This window comes from Ctenopharyngodon idella, chromosome 3, assembly GCF_019924925.1.
Source record: "Ctenopharyngodon idella isolate HZGC_01 chromosome 3, HZGC01, whole genome shotgun sequence".
Classification (NCBI taxonomy): Eukaryota; Metazoa; Chordata; class Actinopteri; order Cypriniformes; family Xenocyprididae; genus Ctenopharyngodon; species Ctenopharyngodon idella.
The window spans coordinates 40,304,404-40,321,842 of record NC_067222.1 but is presented as its reverse complement, the minus strand read 5'-3'; the positions used below and the strand labels follow the sequence as shown (position 1 = coordinate 40,321,842).

At 36.8% G+C, this 17,439-nt stretch overlaps 1 protein-coding gene across 5 annotated transcripts in view; it reads left to right on the top strand.

The window, feature by feature from the left end:
• The first annotated feature begins 5,409 nt into the window (after window positions 1–5,409).
• pbx4 (pre-B-cell leukemia transcription factor 4) overlaps window positions 5,410–17,439 on the top strand; it is a 46,888-nt gene continuing 34,858 nt past the window's right edge. For 2 of the 5 annotated variants that reach the window (XM_051886128.1, XM_051886124.1), the window contains exons 1-3: window positions 5,410–6,608; window positions 10,708–10,809; window positions 14,805–14,878. In XM_051886128.1, the coding sequence (XP_051742088.1) occupies window positions 6,424–6,608; window positions 10,708–10,809; window positions 14,805–14,878 (361 nt within the window). In that variant the 5' untranslated portion in view covers window positions 5,410–6,423. The remainder of the gene's footprint in view (window positions 6,609–10,707; window positions 10,810–14,804; window positions 14,879–17,439) is intronic. The other 3 variants (XM_051886126.1, XM_051886125.1, XM_051886127.1) reach the window with 3 other exon arrangements.

Below are 17,439 nucleotides of genomic sequence, written 5' to 3'. Positions count from 1 at the left end.
TATGTATATATGTATATATATATATATATATATACACACACACACAATCATACAAATACATATATACACACATGCATATACATTATATATAATTATACATACACGTATATATAGAGAGAGAGAGATCAAAAATAAAATACAGTAAAAACAGTAATATTGTAAAATATTGCATTTTAAAATAACTGCTTTCTATTTGAATATATATATATATATATATATATACACAGTGGTGGTCAGAATTATTGGCACCCTTGGTAAATATGATCAAAGATGACTATAAAAATAAATCTGCATTGTTTATCCTTTTGATCTTTAATTCATAAAATTAGCAAAATCATAACCTTTCATTGAAGGAAAAGAATTGAAAGTGGGGGAAAAATCACATTATGAAATAAATGTTTTCTCCAAAACACATTGGCCACAATTATTGGCACCCTTTTATTCAATACTTTTTGCAACCTCCTTTTGCCAAGATAACAGCTCTGAGTTGTCTTCTATAATGCCTGATGAGTTTGGAGAACACCTGACAAGAGAGCAGAGACATGCAGAATCTCTACAGATCCTTCAGATTCCCAGCTCCATGTTGGTGCTTCTTCTCTTTAGTTTACTCCACTCATTTTCTTTAGGGTTCAGGTCAGGGGACTGGGACGGCCATGGCAGAAGCTTAATTTTGTGCTCAGTGACACATTTTTGTGTTGGTTTTGATGTTTGTTTTGGATCATTGTCCTGATGGAAGATCCAACCATGGCCCATTATTAGATTTCTAGCAGAAGCGGTCAGGTTTTGATTTTTTATCTGTTGGTATTTGATAGAATCCATGATACCATGTATCTGAACAAGATGTCCAGGACCTCCAGCAGAAAAATAGGCCCACACCATTAAAGATCCAGCAGTATATTTAACCGTAGGGCATGGGGTACTTTTTATCCATGTGTGCACCAAACCCATCTGGTGGGTTTGCTGCCAAAAAGCTCTTTTTTAGTTTCATCTGACCATAGAAGCCGGTCCCTTTTGAAGATCCAGTCTTGTCTGGCAACTGAATATGCTGGAGATTGTTTCTGGATGAGAGCAGAGGATTTTTCTTGAAACCCTCCCGAACAACTTGTGGGGATGTAGGTGCTGTTTGATAATTTTTTTTTAGGCTTTCTGAGACTAAAGACTCAACTAATCTCTGCAATTCTCCAGCTGTGATCCTTGGAGAGTCTTTGGCCACTCAAACTTTCCTCCTCACCACACATTAGGACGATATAGACACACGTCCTCTTCCAGGCAGATTTGTAACATCTTTAGTTGATTGGAATTTCTTAATTATTGCCCTGATGGTGGAAATGGATATTTTCAATGCTTTAGCTATTTGCTATATGGTTTTACTCATTGTGATGAATGATTAAGGGAATTTGGCTTTTGTGTTTCCTCATGTTTTTATTCCTGTGGAACAGGAAGTCATGGCTAGACAATTTCATGTTCATGATCACCCTGGTTTGCTAAAAAAATGTAAATGTAAATGTGAATAGGAATATACTTCAGAGATATTTACTCATAAAAAATTCTAGGGGTGCCAATAATTGTGACCAACATGTTTTGGAAAAAAACATTTATTTCATAATGTGATTTTCCCCCCACTTTCAATTCTTTTCCTTCAATGAAAGGTTAGATTTTTGCTAATTTTATGAATTAAAGATCAAAAGGATAAACAATGCAGATTTATTTTTATAGTCATCTTTGATCATATTTACCAAGGGTGCCAATAATTCTGACAACAACTGTATGTATGTATGTATGTATGTATATATATATATATATATATATATATATATATATATATATATATATATATATATATATATACATACACACATACATACATATACATACATACATACATACATACATATATATATATATATATATATGAGAAAGATGTATACATATAGTGGTACCTTTTTCCACTGGGCCACATTGTCCATCATTTAGGAAATGAAAGGAGAAAGATTGAAAAAAATATAGATTTACAATTACTCAAAATCTCACTGTGCGAAAGCAACGCTGTGATAACGAGTTCAGGTTACAGTTTGTTCTCTAATATTCTCATTCTCACTTCAGATTGATTAGTGTTAGATTGTAGCCGAGAGATGTGCTACGCGTCAGCATAAACCAGCACCACTTTTGTCCCATTCCTCTCTTTGCACACACATCATCAAACTCCCATTGAAATGCTCCAGGCTGAGTCTCTCCCCTCCATGTATCCCAGCAGCCATTCGTCTGAGAAGCCTGTCTTTTCTCTCTGAGTGATGAACTGCCCCAAAACGTCCACGTTTGCAAAAAAAATTGGGACCACTTATTTTTAATCTGCTCTGTCCGTGCACTTGCTAAAATACATTGATTTAAAATAAGTGATGTCATACTCAGCCATTTATATGGACGGGCATTAAAATATTATTAGATAATTAATAGGTTAATTTAACTTTACTGTAATCCAGTGAATAGTCTTTTTGAATGCATTTTTATTTTCTCCAAAGACAATCCTCTTAACATAAAAACCAAAATTCTCTTAGAATATATTTTGTGAAACTTTGGCTGAATAATCTACACATTAACTGAAATTTGATTGTTTAAAAGTTAGCAATCTAAACTCACTCTATATCTAACCCAATCCATTTTATTATTTGTGCAAAAAGTTATTGATTGTCACACAGAAGAAAGATCTATATATCTAAACTTAACAAAACATGATTATCTGAAATTTCCTTTTATTGAATCTTAATTCATTGAAGCATTTCTTGTACATTACTGCTGTTTAAAAACGTATGTTTTGCAATACACATCGGACTTTATGTTGTCACAGCATATTTTAAAGGGATAGTTCACCCAAAAAATAAACATTGTCATCATTTACTCACCCATACTGTATGTGATTCCAAACCTGTATGACCTGCTTTCTTCTGTGAGACATAAAAGAACAGATTTTGAAGAACATTAGTAACCAAACCTTTTTGGCTGCAGGACAAAAGCAATGCGTAATTCAAAATACAGGCAAACCAACACCTGAGAAAAATCAATATGGAAAATTACTTAATATTAACAGAACATTTGGGCCATATTTCTACAGACTTTTCCTTGAGTGCACCAGTAGCTCACAATGTACCCAAAGACATGTTTTAAAGCTGAAAGTTGTCAGTAGGCCTATTTGTCCGGAACAGGAAACATTCAAGCATTCAGTGTTAGTGAGAGTTACTTATAAAAGTAATGTGTTACAATATTGCATTACTCCCTTAAAAAGTAACTAATTACGTTACTTAGTTACTTTTTATGGAAAGTAATGCATTACGATATTGTTGCGTTACCTTTTCTCACCTGAGCTTTACTTGCTTGTTTTCTAATTCTAGAATTCTAATTTTGGCAAATGTCAAATCAAGTCACCTTTATTTATATAGCGCTTTATACAATACTTTTTACAGATCGGGATCAGTAGCATTCAAATATTCATCCATATCTTTTGATCGGATTTATCACGCCGGTATGGAGCCGAAGCTGGTCATAGGTCTGTACGGAGGACGTGTCTGGTTCTTGTGGTCTTTGCTGAGGATCTCATATCGATGAGGCCTTCACAGGGGATGGTTTATAGTCACAGTCTCTGCTGACCTTCAGGGATGCGTTGTGTTCGTGTCTTTGTGCAGATCCTCCATCTGATCTGGATATGGACCGGATCCGGCTGAGTTTGACTACGGTAACCTTGGGATGAGGATGAGACAGACAGACTAATATTAGCGTCGATGCCTTTATGGATGTAAAGGCCATTTGAGACCAAAAGTGAAATGAATAAGCCTCAGGCTAAAAGAAATGCAAATTCACGCCAGTAGAGGGCGCAGCTCAAACAAACCGTTCAGCTGTGCAGGACGCACAATCTCACTTGAGCAATAAAAAAAAAATGAAACTCAAAATGTGATGTTTAACTAAAGTCATTTTTGCTTATTCGTAGGTTGAATTGGATCATCGAAGGTCAGCAGCAAAAACACTGGTTAATGAGATTCAATTCATAAAATATATTTTGTGCTATTTGATATATTTAATTATCGCAGGTTTGTGTAATAGTTTGCATTTCACTGTTTTTTTTAATAATTTTGAGGAATACTGAATCTGTTTTTGCGAAAGTGAGATGAGTAACCCTCATGTTTGTGTACACAGCACACACAACTCTGCACTTACTCCCGATTTCTCTCAACATGGACAGGTGTCAGTCAATAAATGGGAATTCTTGTGTTACTTAATTAAAAAAAGTTAGATATTTTGTTGTAAATTTAAAAGCAATACATTACTTTACTAGTTACTTGAAAAAGTAATCCGATTACATAACTGGTGTTACTTGTAATGTGTTATCCCCAACACTGGAAGCATTATCTAACATTTTGAATGTTGGTTTTACAACCATTCAGGTATGTTTGATTTGCATCTTCTAGCAATTTAATTTGAGTAATGGAATATTTTGTGAAATGTTTTGAATAGAGGCAGTTTAGACATTTTGGTCACAAGGGTTAATTATGCTTTGTAATAACATACACTAAAATGGCAATTATGGAATTTGGACACTTTGTCACTGGATAACTCACTGTGTTCAATGGGGTTCAATATAAAACCCTAGGGTTCTTGACTCAATGTTAACTGATTGCATAATGCTTTCATGTGTAATGGGTTATTTCAGTTTGTTCTAAATTATGTTTACAAGCTACTCAAATTAACAAATTATTCAATTAAAAAATAAATCCATAAAACTACATATATATACTGTGTAAAATATATATATATATATATATATATATGAGAGAGAGAGAGAGAGAGAGGTTTAGTTTTATTTAGTTTATATTCATTTTAATTAATAATAATACATAGCACCTGACAGAACCCTTTCAGGTTTAACCTTTTTTGGTTTAAATCACCCTTACATAAACTTACAATGGTTTTACTACAGTAACATTGTAATTATTAGCAGAAATGTTGTAGATTCATTCTAAATTTAATCTATTAGGTGAGGGAGGGAGGAAGTGAATATATTTAGGCTAATTCAACGATGACATTGTAATTATATAGTTACTAAATTCCACAGCTTGTGTAAAAGAAACCAGTTACACAGATCAAAGCACATCATTTAGGCGTCATCCATTGTTTCACCTTTGGTTACTATTGGCTTATGTACAAATGCCACAGTTCAGCTATGGTAACTTACAACACAAAAGCCACTTACATTAGAAACGGCATGCGATCGGTTTGAAAGAGACGCGCAAGTTGTTTACTTGCTTAGGCGCGTGCGCGCCACTGGCGCCCCTAGAGGCTCCTCACAGTAGCGGCTCTTTTGTGCGCGATGATGACGTACGGGCTCGTATGTAGTAGCGTGAACGCGCGCAGTGGTGCGCTCGCTCAGAGGGGGAGAAAAGAGCCGCCGAGGAGGGCAGAAACACAAGAGAGGGGCAATTTTTTTTTCCACGACAGCACCGCGGCTTGGGAACAAACCAACTGTGTCGAGTTGGCTGGCATGGAGCTGAGCGTTGCCGTTCTGAGCCGTTTCGAGCAGTCCACCTAAGCCGGGGCATTTCGGGGGCAGTTTGCTGTTGGTCCCGGGGGTTTGTGGAGCCCGTGTGAATCTGTTGCTAGCAGCGCTCGAATGCTAGTTAGCTCCGCTGCTAAGCAGCTAGCCAACACTGCGAATCAATTGTGTCGGAGATCTCGGATTTACGTTTAAAAGCGGTTTCGTTCGTCCGCCTCTCTCGGGATTCGTTTTGCCCGTTGAGTTTTGGCTTTTTTCTAAGCGAGGGGACGTTAATAAGCGAACGCCCGAGTTTCTATTTCGATTTATTTTCAGCAGGGACTTTTTTCTCCTCTCTATTAGCTTGTTAGCCGCTCTGGTTGGTTTAGTCCAGCTTGTTAGTAGTGTCTGAGATTTCTACTGTAATAGCTGTCAGCGACAACAACCTCTTGACGAAAAGCCAGATTGTTGACGTATATGTGGCCATGAATGGTTTTATTGCAGACTGCGAGTTGTTTAGAGAGGCGATACTTTGAGATGCCGCGCGTGGGATACTTCATGTTTCCAGGGACGCTTTTATTTTCTTGTTAGGCTGCTTTATGGGAGTGCTAGTGTGCAGCGTTTTGCTTTAGACAATACTGGGTTTTGCAGGAATTGCATGCGGTCTGATTTTTTTTCCCCTCATGCAAACTAGTTATTCACCCTTTTCCATCAATCGCGCATCGTTTTGATGTGGTTAAATCCCACATTTCAGTCGCGCACTCGTTGTTTTTTTATCTAGTGGTTCGTCCAGCTCCACGTTTGTATTCACGCTGTTGGTGGTACATGGTCACCAAGACAGGTCGCTGATACACGTTTTCATTGGTTTGCGGCGGGGAAACGGCGAGATTCGGCTTTAAAGTATTATGGATGATCAGACCCGAATGCTGGCTAGCATGGGCGGACTCGGCGGACTCTCTCAAGCCGACGTGGGTGACCCCGATTCGGTTCGGAAGCAGCAATCCCTCGGTCAACCGCAGCAAGACATAGGGGATATTCTCCAACAGATCATGGCCATCACCGACGAGAGCCTCGACGAAGCCCAGGCGAGGTAAGACCTGTGAGAGGAGGACAAGTGTGCACGCTCTCAAGAAAAACAGATAGATCTGTGAGGGGGATTGGACACAGTCTACACATCTTTGCGTTATACAGACAAATACAATATAAATAGCGACAATTTGTCGCCTGAAAATCGTACAATGTCTTCCACCTTTTACGTAATTTACGTTTGCACATGTTCTTACTTGAAAATACAAATGTTAATTGACCATATTGTTTGAGTGTTGTTGGATTTTACCTTTTCAAGTTGTTAAAAGTTCGCGTTAAACGTATTGAGGTTGCGTTATTAGTTCAAAAAAGCGTGAATGAATGTAAATTAATTCACTTAGTGTTCTTAATGGAAGTTATAATAACAAAAAAAAGTTTAGTTTTAATAGCCTATTAGAAGTCATTGTGTTTGTACCACACACTTGATTTCCACACAAACAATGCACTAAATACACTCCAAATGGATAATAGTACTATAATTACTAAATCCCAAAGACTCGAGTATTTCCCCCCCTCCTTTGGTTTTGCTAAATGGGGCCAAAAAGGTTTTAGAGGTCAACCAATATGTTTGTTATCAGGAGCCCATGGGCTCTGTGAAGCCATTTGGTCTTCAGCGCGCGTCTGCCAGATTGAGGCCCCACTAGATAAATGAATTGGATTAATGTGCTACCTCGTCATTAGCATAGATAATCAGCGCGCGCTTAATTAAGTCATCGCCGTCAAACAGTGTCAGACTTAACCTCGAGACGAAAACACCCGACAGGGTTGACGACTTTCCCGCCTTTCCCCGCAGATTGTCCTCGCGTACAGTCAGTGTATTTGTATTGACCGCAGTGAAATTGATCTCGTATGGATCGCTAGATTGCGCGCTGTGACCTGCGATCTGTTGAAAGGTCAACTCGAGCCGCGGATCCCGCACAAAAGCTGCCTTTTAATGAGGGATCGTATGTGCGCGTATGCCCTGTGATGTGTCATTAGCTTGTGATTTTCCACCAAGCCATTTGACCACCTGGTTCTCTTAATTAATTCACTTCTCTTTTACCCTCCTCCTCCTCCCTGGTGTTCATCCTTTTCATTGTGTGTTGGGCGCAATCAATTCTCCTATAATGCGTGCGCGTGTGCAGCTGTCCGCAAATTGAGTTTCTATTAATGAGATGGAGGGTCGCTATACTCGAGCAACTTATGAACGCAACGATATTGCCTTTATGTCTATACCGCATTTCTTGTGTGTTATTGTTGTGTAGCGTACTAGTGACTTTGTTTCACTTGTACAAGAGACTCATAAGATGAATGATGATGATGATGTGCTTGACTGTTTGAAGAGGGTTTTTGGGTATTTGGTTGAAGATAAGCAATCAGCAGTTTCTTCATTTTTTTTTAATATATATATTTCAGAATGTCCTGGCTGCTATTTTCAAATTACTGAAAGTGGATGGGGAGGCCATCAGGCACCAAAAATGATAAAGTAAAATAAAAGTTATGTCAATATGACTTTTGCTCTATTTTTTAAGTCTTAAGAAGCCTCAATAAGTCATATTGCTTTGTTTGAGGAACAGACTGACATTTCAAACTGTCCAAAATTTTGTCATGGAAGCCTAAAAACGGTGCTTCTTGTGATAACATCCAAATTAAATGGTTTTATTAAAGCCAAAAATGTGATTTAATATAACCTGTAACACACAAATATAATCTTTTTGTGTATTTTATATATATACAGTCAAACCAAAATGTATTCAGACACCTTGAACATTTCATTAATTAATACAGTTCATTCACTATAGTTTAAAAAAATGGTAATAAAATATGACAAGATCTCAGAGATAAACTGTGTCAGAAAAAAATAATCTTAATTATGTCGGATAACACTTAAGCAAAACATGGTCAGGTCAAAGTGTCTGAATAATTTTTGGTCCCAAATTCTTATCAATTTTACTGGTAGTCCACAGTATGAAGAATTTTTGGGTATAATATGTCACAGTTTACTTTATTTTGTTATCCTCACTTACATAAATGAACTATAGTGTCCTGCACCCACTAGTACTAAAAATAGTATATGTTTTTAATATATACACACATACGTTTTTAATATATACAAAGGAAAACGAACAACTATAATAGTAACAAAAAAAAGTAGGTTAGAATAAAACCACTTTAAAAAAAGGTTTAAAAATTGTTACAAGGAGAACTTCATATAAGAGGGTACATTATGCACTTACAGATTCAAGTTGACAATGTAAAATGTTAGGCTCAAAAGAACGAATTCCTTTCCTCGTATGACATAACACATTTCATTCAACTAGTTTTTGAAGTATGGGAATTCTGAAAATTTCAAGATAAAACAATAAAGATAAAAATATATTTTAAAAGCTAGAAATTAGGTAGAAATGACTCCTTAATCAATGCAATAGACTATTACTACTAATTAAATTCAAATTTGGAACCTCTGCATCTTCAAACTGGCATGAACACTCTAAAAAATGCTGGGTTAAAAATGGACAAACTCTGCGATTGGGTTAAATGTTTGCCCAACTTGCTGGGTAGCTTTATTTAACTCAACTATTGTTTAAAAATTACTGTATTGCTCACTTAAAATGAACCCAAAATATGTTGGAAATGAACATTTATTAATATGTTTTAATAAATAATTAAATAATAAACATTAAATTGATTATTAATAAATGTTCACCAGTAAATGTTTTAAGCCAGCCATATAGTAAATTAAACAATAGTTTGGTTATATAAAACAGCCCAGCAGTTGGTCAAACATTTAAGTTTGCCCATATTTAACCCAACTTGGGTTGTTTATAACCCAGCATTTTTTTTTAGAGTGAAGATTTGTCACAGCATGTGTCAAATTAACAAAGCCAAACTCTGTTGATTCTTGTGTCTCATAGCTGGTCATGATATGGCAAGTTTGAATTTGCAGAAGCAAATTAGATTTAAGAGCTGGGTAAAAGGCAAAGTTTTTGAATTGTATGGAAAAAGTCTGTGTAAACATTGTTCAAAGCATCTCATTGACATGAGGCTGAGTAAATGACAGAATTTACTTTTTAGTGAACTATTCTTTAAGCATAAAGCCGGATATGGTTAGTGATAGACGTAAATGCATTTTCTCTTTAGTCACTTCTTCTCTGTCACTGATATTCTACAGTTATTCTTGAGTATAAGCCCTTGCCACCTTCAGTTATGAAGCAAAAAAGCCCTTCGGTGCTTCCGCACAGACCTGAAATAGTTCAGATACCTGAGAGAAATATGCATTATTATTTTGTCAAGTGTGGGATGGTTTTAGGGCAGAGAAGGCAGCTTCATTTGCAGAGTGGAGAGCTTTACTCCGCTTCAGAGGGATTGCGGTCAGCAATCTTGGACACTACAAGACATATTGCTGTTTTTTTTCTGTCTTTTATAAACAGATTTTCTTTATTTGATACTAATGAAATATGCACGACTGTGGTATCTCATTAAATGGATTTGTGGCTCATCACAATGCCTCTTAAATTAATTAGTATAATGTGTCCCAAACCTGCTTTATTTGCTGAGTGGAGGCACATGCTTTGCTCAGGAAGGCAAAGAGCACGTTAAGATGTGGTCCTGTCTGGATTGCTTATTCAGTGCATGTTTTAAAAAAAAAAAAAAAAAAAATAAAAAAAAAATGTAATGCACAAGACATGCTTTGTATTAGTAGATTGACCAGATTACATCCATGAGAAAAGAGCTATTTACATCACTGAAGCACTTTCACTTCCTTATTCATTGAGTAGGCTCTTATTATTATTTATAGATGTGAGATTTCTGCTTTTTATATTTATAACTTCTACATTGCACTCACTAGTTACTAGTTACCCAGGTCTTTGTTTCAACATCTCGAACATTTTTTGGCAAAAATCAGACTTGTTCTGATTCCATTATCATATGCCACAGTACTTCTGTTTTTTTTTTGTTTTGTTTTTTTTTTTCTTCTCTTGATATGCATTATTTACTGTGGGGGTCTCTGGTCCCAGTTTAAGGGGTGGATGGGGTGGGATGTCATCGGGACGGTGGGGGCAGATGCCAGCGCTGTCTGTGCCTGCCGCCCTCAGCCTCTCACCCTGTTGCCCTGTGTCCAGATGCTGGCCAGAGGAGGCACCGGCGCAGTGGACCCCACAGAGGGAGGGGGAGCTGGGGGGGAGCACAGCAGGGTGTGCCCTGCCGCTCAACTTCCAGCACAGGTCAGTACAGGAGCGCATGAGCACCCCCTCCTCTTCTCTCCCCCATCATCCCCTCCATGTTGATGACAAAGAGAAAAATACACTCTCATACAGTTAAAGAAGCACTTCAGTCTTTGATTTATAAAAAAAAAAAAAAAAAAAAGTGGGGCTAAACTTTTTATTATGAGATAATTCAGACCTCTTTGAATAGACGAAAATGTGAATCAGGTGTAGAAGATCCCAGTTCTTTTTTGCATTCACATTGACTCTGGCCTTAAAAATGGGCTTTTATTTGGGTCTGTTTTAGTTGTGATAAGTCTACTGTTCAATAATCACTTTTTTCTAATTTTTATTTTTGTTATATTTTATTACAATCAATTTGATCATATCAAAACAATTATTTTATTTATTACAATTTATTTTATATACGATTTATTTATTTAATATATTACAATCACTTAAGCCTTCCACAGCAAACTGAACTAAAACCTTTCTTTTTCTGTGTATTTGACAATAGTTTTACAATATGCCCCTCATTATCTCTAGAAATGAGAATAAGTGACTTATCTCCTCGTTTGTTTCATTGCATGTCATCATTCTCTTTGTGTAGTAACCTTTAATGGCCAAAAATATTTCTAATTATGTGCATGAGAAGGTAAAGTGAACGTGGAGCGTTTTATAAGCAATAGACACCTCAGACTTAAAGCAAACTCAAAACACTTTTTGTTTTAAAATTAGTTTTCATAAAAGCCTCATATATTCGCCCGCTCTCACTAGAACCAAATTTGAAAATTTTCTTAAGCACCACACATACTTCAGAGTCATACAATTGACCGTTTGCAAAGGCCCGCCCCCTTTAGTTACTGTTGCTATGTCCGCCAAATCATGCACCCTCACACCACACTTCTTGTTCTCACGCAGTGAAGAATACATCGCGGAGCAAAGAGGAGACTGACAACGTGTCGACAAACAAGATAGAGCAGGTTACCTTTGATATGAAACAAAGTCTCAAATTATGTAACTTTTATAGAAATTTAAACAATAAATACCATTTTGTGGCTCTTTAATGTGTCTTGACTGATCGCTATAGCACCTCAGTTCAAGCGGCTCAAGAACCGATCATCTCTTCCAACTAGTTAATTTTTAGTATCAAATAAACATGAATGAACATCAGAAGGTATGTTCTTTCAACCGCGGAAAGATGTCAGTACACACCAATTTTCAAGTTCAGGTCCACCAGCGTTAATCTACTAACTCTCCTAACTGCTTTGTCGGACATAATGTTGGATTTGGCGTTATGATTGGTTAGATCGCCTGTCAGTCAAACTCCTGGCGAAGGGTCAATTAATAAAAAAAACCTTCTTCCCCTTGTCATTTACATCCCAGGAAAGGTTTTGGTTGCATCAGTTACATCTTCATGATCACCCATCCATAGACATGAGTTTAGGTTTCTGTACTTCTGTATAAGTTGTCATTACTTGATGTTTTTGTATTTGTCTTGCTCATATTGCAAAAAGAAATAACCTACATTAAGACGCAGTGATCCATTTTGCCATCTAGTCTTTAAATGTTTGTGCCTCTTGCGTTGAATGCTACATACCTGAAATATTTGGGTGTGAACACATCAAAGAACATTTTAGGCAGCGAATGAAGTCTTGGAAGCCGAGCAAACTTCAGATTTACTTCTAACTCAAGTTGGATGATACACAAGACAATTGGAAAGTAGGCAATGTGATAAGACAAGCTAACTAATCAACAGTAACCGATTCAGCATTGCCCAAGCTAGCGCCGTTGCCCATTTCCAACAAAATTACCCAACGAGTTGCACTGTGTGTCATCAGCTTAAGGCCTCATCCACAAAAAAAACAATCTTTTTTTGGGATTTCCCACGTTATCTGTTTGCCTTGGAGCAAAAGGGAAACATTCTAACTTTGTTTAGTTGCAGCCAACTGCAATATTAGGCCGCAAGTGTTGTGGTGTTCAGTTTAGGACTTTCTTATGAAAGATTATTCAGGCTAGTTGGAGTGCTTTGTAGCAGCAAATTTTAACGAAATGCCATGCATCTTTTGATATGCTATACTGAAGTGGCACATGTATGTCACGTGATTTGTGGGTTTATCAGTTTGCTTGCTCATGTTAATCCCAGCTGTTAGTTGGACAGCTTTAATGAGAAAACCTTGATTATTGGCATTTGTTTAGGGGTTAACGATGCTCCTGGAAAGCATGCTTCATCTGCTCTCTAATACAGTAGCGCTGAAATCTGGCTGCGTGTAGATAAGCTTCCCAGGCATCAGAGCTTACCGAGCCTGGAAATAAAGTTTGCTGATGGGAGACTGCCCTGAAATGATCGATGATTGGATTTAGCACATATGATTCTGGCTTTGAGAAGAATGTTTCCTCTGCGAGACAGAGGGTCCTCACTTGTTTTGATATTCTCCAGACCTGCTCAATAAATTAAGCACGTTCGGGGTGTAAAAAGGGCTGGATAATACCATTAAAGGGTGGAATGCTTTTCCCTGAAGACAAATGAGGACCATGTGTCAGTTACTCTCATTTAGCTGGAGTGATCCGAGACTGCTGCTGTATCTTCTCAATCTACAGACACTGAGCTTTTTAAAAGACCCGAGTCTTAGTGTGTCCATTACATCTTGATTGATTCTTGAGTAGATGTTTGCACCTGTGATTGTGATCATATTCAGCGGCGAATGTTAAAGGTTGCTGGTATGTCTTCAATAACCATAAATCCTCTGGTTTGTTTGGCAGCGAGATGATGTGTGCTTTAATTTGAGACTTCAATCATTAATTTGAGAATCAGTCATTAATGATTCTCTAAAAAGGAGACTTATGTTGTTAGTATTTTGAAATAAATGCTCAACCAATATCTAGAGAGCATGATATATGTAAAAAGGATGGTGAATAAGATTAATACTTATATTACATGATATATATGAAGAGTTCAGATGCACATAGTATACATTCATCAAATACTTTCGCTTCAAATCCACTAAATCCCAGCGTTAGTCTATTCAGAAATACCGGTTCGTTGGCAGAAAGCGATAAACGCCACTTCCCTTTGTCAGCAAAAGCCTGAAGAATGCTGAAGTCCACAGAAGAACCAATCGGAAGACGCAAATTGACATGATTTCAGAAGTAGCAAGTAAACACAACGTTTTACTATGTCTTGTTGTGACTTAGAGGTTTTTGCGAAAAAAGCACACATGGGCTTAGCTGGTTTTGCAACAAAATAGTCAATGAATTGACTAAAGTGACATTTTTGAAACTAAGGCATGTCAATAACTCACTAATAACCTTTTCATTGCCATTAAAGTGAAATTACTGAACATAAACATAGGAGCCTGATTAAAAAATGCTAATTTAAAAGAAAAGATGTCAGATAGACTTAGAGGTTTTTGTAATGGAACTCTTCATATACTCAAAATTCACAAAAAAATGTGAAAACATTATTGGGCTAATTCAAAAACATACATTAATCAGGTGCAAAATGCAAGCAGTAAATGGACCTGTGAATGTTTTCTATTGATCGTGGCAGCAGTAGCTCATCAAATGATGATGAAATGATGTAGAAAAGCATTATAACTGCCCATATATCAAGACAAGTGTTGTAGAGATGCTGTAAAGTATGCCAGATTGTGATAGTCAGACACACAAGATGGGGAACTGCACTTTGAAAATTGCATTTGGAACATTTTTGTGGAAGCGTTTGTGCCATGACCTTATTTGAATAATTTTAGTCAATCGGGCACTAAAATAACACACATACGCAAAGTATGTAAATAAATGGCTCTATCAATAGCCTACAATGCATGTTTATTTCTCATTGACGAGACTATTGGTAGATTTCAGAACCGACAGAAGGGCATTTTGTTAATTGGGCACAGCGTTCGACAGATGCCAATAAAGTTAAAATGGCCAAATACTGGTCGATATGTCGGTCTTTCACTGTTTGAAATGAAATCTAATCAGTCTCTCTCTAACACATTCCTTCTCTCTTACAGAAAACACGCACTGAACTGCCACAGGATGAAGCCGGCTCTCTTCAGTGTTTTATGCGAGATCAAAGAAAAAACTGGTAAGTCGTTCGCTTACTCCACCAATGCAGAACTTCTGTGTAGGTTTGTGTCTTCAAGCCGCGCTCCCACATTTCGAGTAGATCTTTTTCATTACTCTGTATTGATTCGGCATTGACCATATGCAGAGACAGGTGTTTAATAATCATCAGACTGAATTTATTGTGTCCCCCATGCTCTTTTTTTAGCGTCAGTAGCGTTCCTCCGGGCTTTCCAGGTGTCTTATTGTATCGCCCACTGCAATCATTAAGTGTCATAGCAATGGATTCGGTGTTTACATTGTGTGAAATCTCACTTGAATGCATTTCAAAGCTTTGAACTAGCAACAAGTGTATTTGCTTTACTCTCATTGTTGCTTTGTATGTTATGTTTCTCATTGTGAACCCCGTGCACACAAACCATCCCAGTCCAAACAGGTAACGGCTCTCGCATCTTAACTCGAAGATGCACAGTGGTCAGTTTTCTGGCAGATCTGCAGCTTTCTCCCCTCAAACGAGAGGCTGACAAATGATTAAATATTTATGGAGGTGTTGGCGTTGTCTTTGTGCCATGGTTTCTCTCGTTTCTTTCCTGTCATATCCTGCAGCTTGAATCCATCTCAGGTTCTGTAACAAGCATGCTCATGTGGAATTACAGTGCAAAAATGATGTGCAGCGGTCTGTTTGTGGCAATCTGTCAATAACCCAGTCTTACTTTCCTATAATTGGATGCAAGTAAAGGGTAGGCTAGAGGAATGGGTATCGGGGGTTGTCCCTGTTGCCAAGGCAACCTGCTGTCTTATTTACCTAATGTCATTCACTTTGATTTTCACATTTAGCCTGCCAGTGGAGAAAGGGCCGGGGAGAAATGCAGCACTAAATGGAAGGTGTTGTCGGCAGTGCAGACAGGCGAAGTTAATGGTCAGAATTTTTCCATATATCACTTCGGTTATCGCCAAACTTAATCTAGAATTCGTGTTTTACCCTGAAGACTCCGGCGTAAATGAGCTGATTTACTAGATGACAGGAGCAAGGCCATTACTGTCTGATCTGAGCCGTGGTTTTGCTGTTAACACCTGTTTATGGCAATTTCATTGCGACAAAATTAATTTTTTTGCACCAAAACTAAAATTATTTTTTATTCGCAATAAATATAGGAGTCCACAATCTATTTATATGTATTATATTTTTTATTTTATTTTTTTATTTATTTTTTAATATCTCATATCTCCGGAGTCCTGCACATGACATGCAGGAAAAAAAGAGTAGGCTAAATTGTGTGCACGATTTAATAAATTGAGGGAATTAGTAAATCGTGAGAACAAAGTAGGAAATCTACTAAATTTACTTTGTTTTCCTGCATGTCATGTGCGGGCCTCCGTACATATCTGATATCTATATGATTTTTTCTAAATATATTAACAAAAAGTATAAGTAACAAAAAATGTCATATAGAAAAATGGAGCCAGATGGTTTTCATAATGTTACCTGTTCTACATCGATCCTGCGAAATACAAAAATACAAATTATAAAATACTATATAAAAAATACTAATATTAAAGCATTTCTTGCGCTGCTGTTCACTGGCGATTATTTTAATAAAGTTAATTTAATGTAATTTAAAAACCAAAAACATTTAGGAAAATTCAGACCATTTGGGAAATTAAGGAATTTTGGGAATTTTTACTTAAAGCCTTTGTAATGCATTATAAAGGTGTATTATAATGAATAATAACTGTGGTTACAAGTATTTATGAGACTATACAATGCATTGTAAGGTGCATAGTTAGTGCATTAAAAATAGTTTTATAATGCATTATACATAAAGGCTTTAAGTAAAGTTACAGAATTTTGTATCCAAAATTGATGGCAACAGTTTTGTAAACATTAACATTCTTGTATTATTGTAGGAATTAAAATCCAATAATAATCAATAATAATAAAAATCATCGACAACGAATGTCATTATCGATTAGTCATGTCTGCCCACTGTGCACAGAAACCTTCCGCTAGTTGAATGCTGAAGGACAGCATGGGGCAGGATGTGAAATAGTGTTTTGTCAATAAAAAAAAAATAATAAAAATTTCTTATCTGATTAATCGAAGAAATAATCGGCCAACTATTCGATTATCAAAATATTCCTAGTAGGAATAATGCTTAGTCTTATTCATTGTATGTGTTTTTTTTTGTTGTTGGTTTTTTTTTGTTGTGCAATAATAAAATGAAAGAAAAAAAACACAAACGCTAAGTAGAATGTGATTCCTTACAATTCTTATCTATGGTATTGATTTGGTGAGATCTAAACGTTTACAAAAGTCAGTTTAGCATTTGAATAAAAACACAGGGTTGTCGCAGTACAATATTTCACACTCTGGACGATAGAGTTCATAGAGATGTATTGTTTTGCTTTACAATCTGCTTGGACTTCATCTGAACAGGCCTTAGCTCTGTTTGTACTTGTGTGGTGGATGGCGTCCATCATTGTGATCAGCATGTCCCCCACCCCCTTCCCAGCTATATATATAATATATATATATACCTGCACTGTTTTTCTCCAAGACTCCCCGCTGCTTTTATCTCCTGC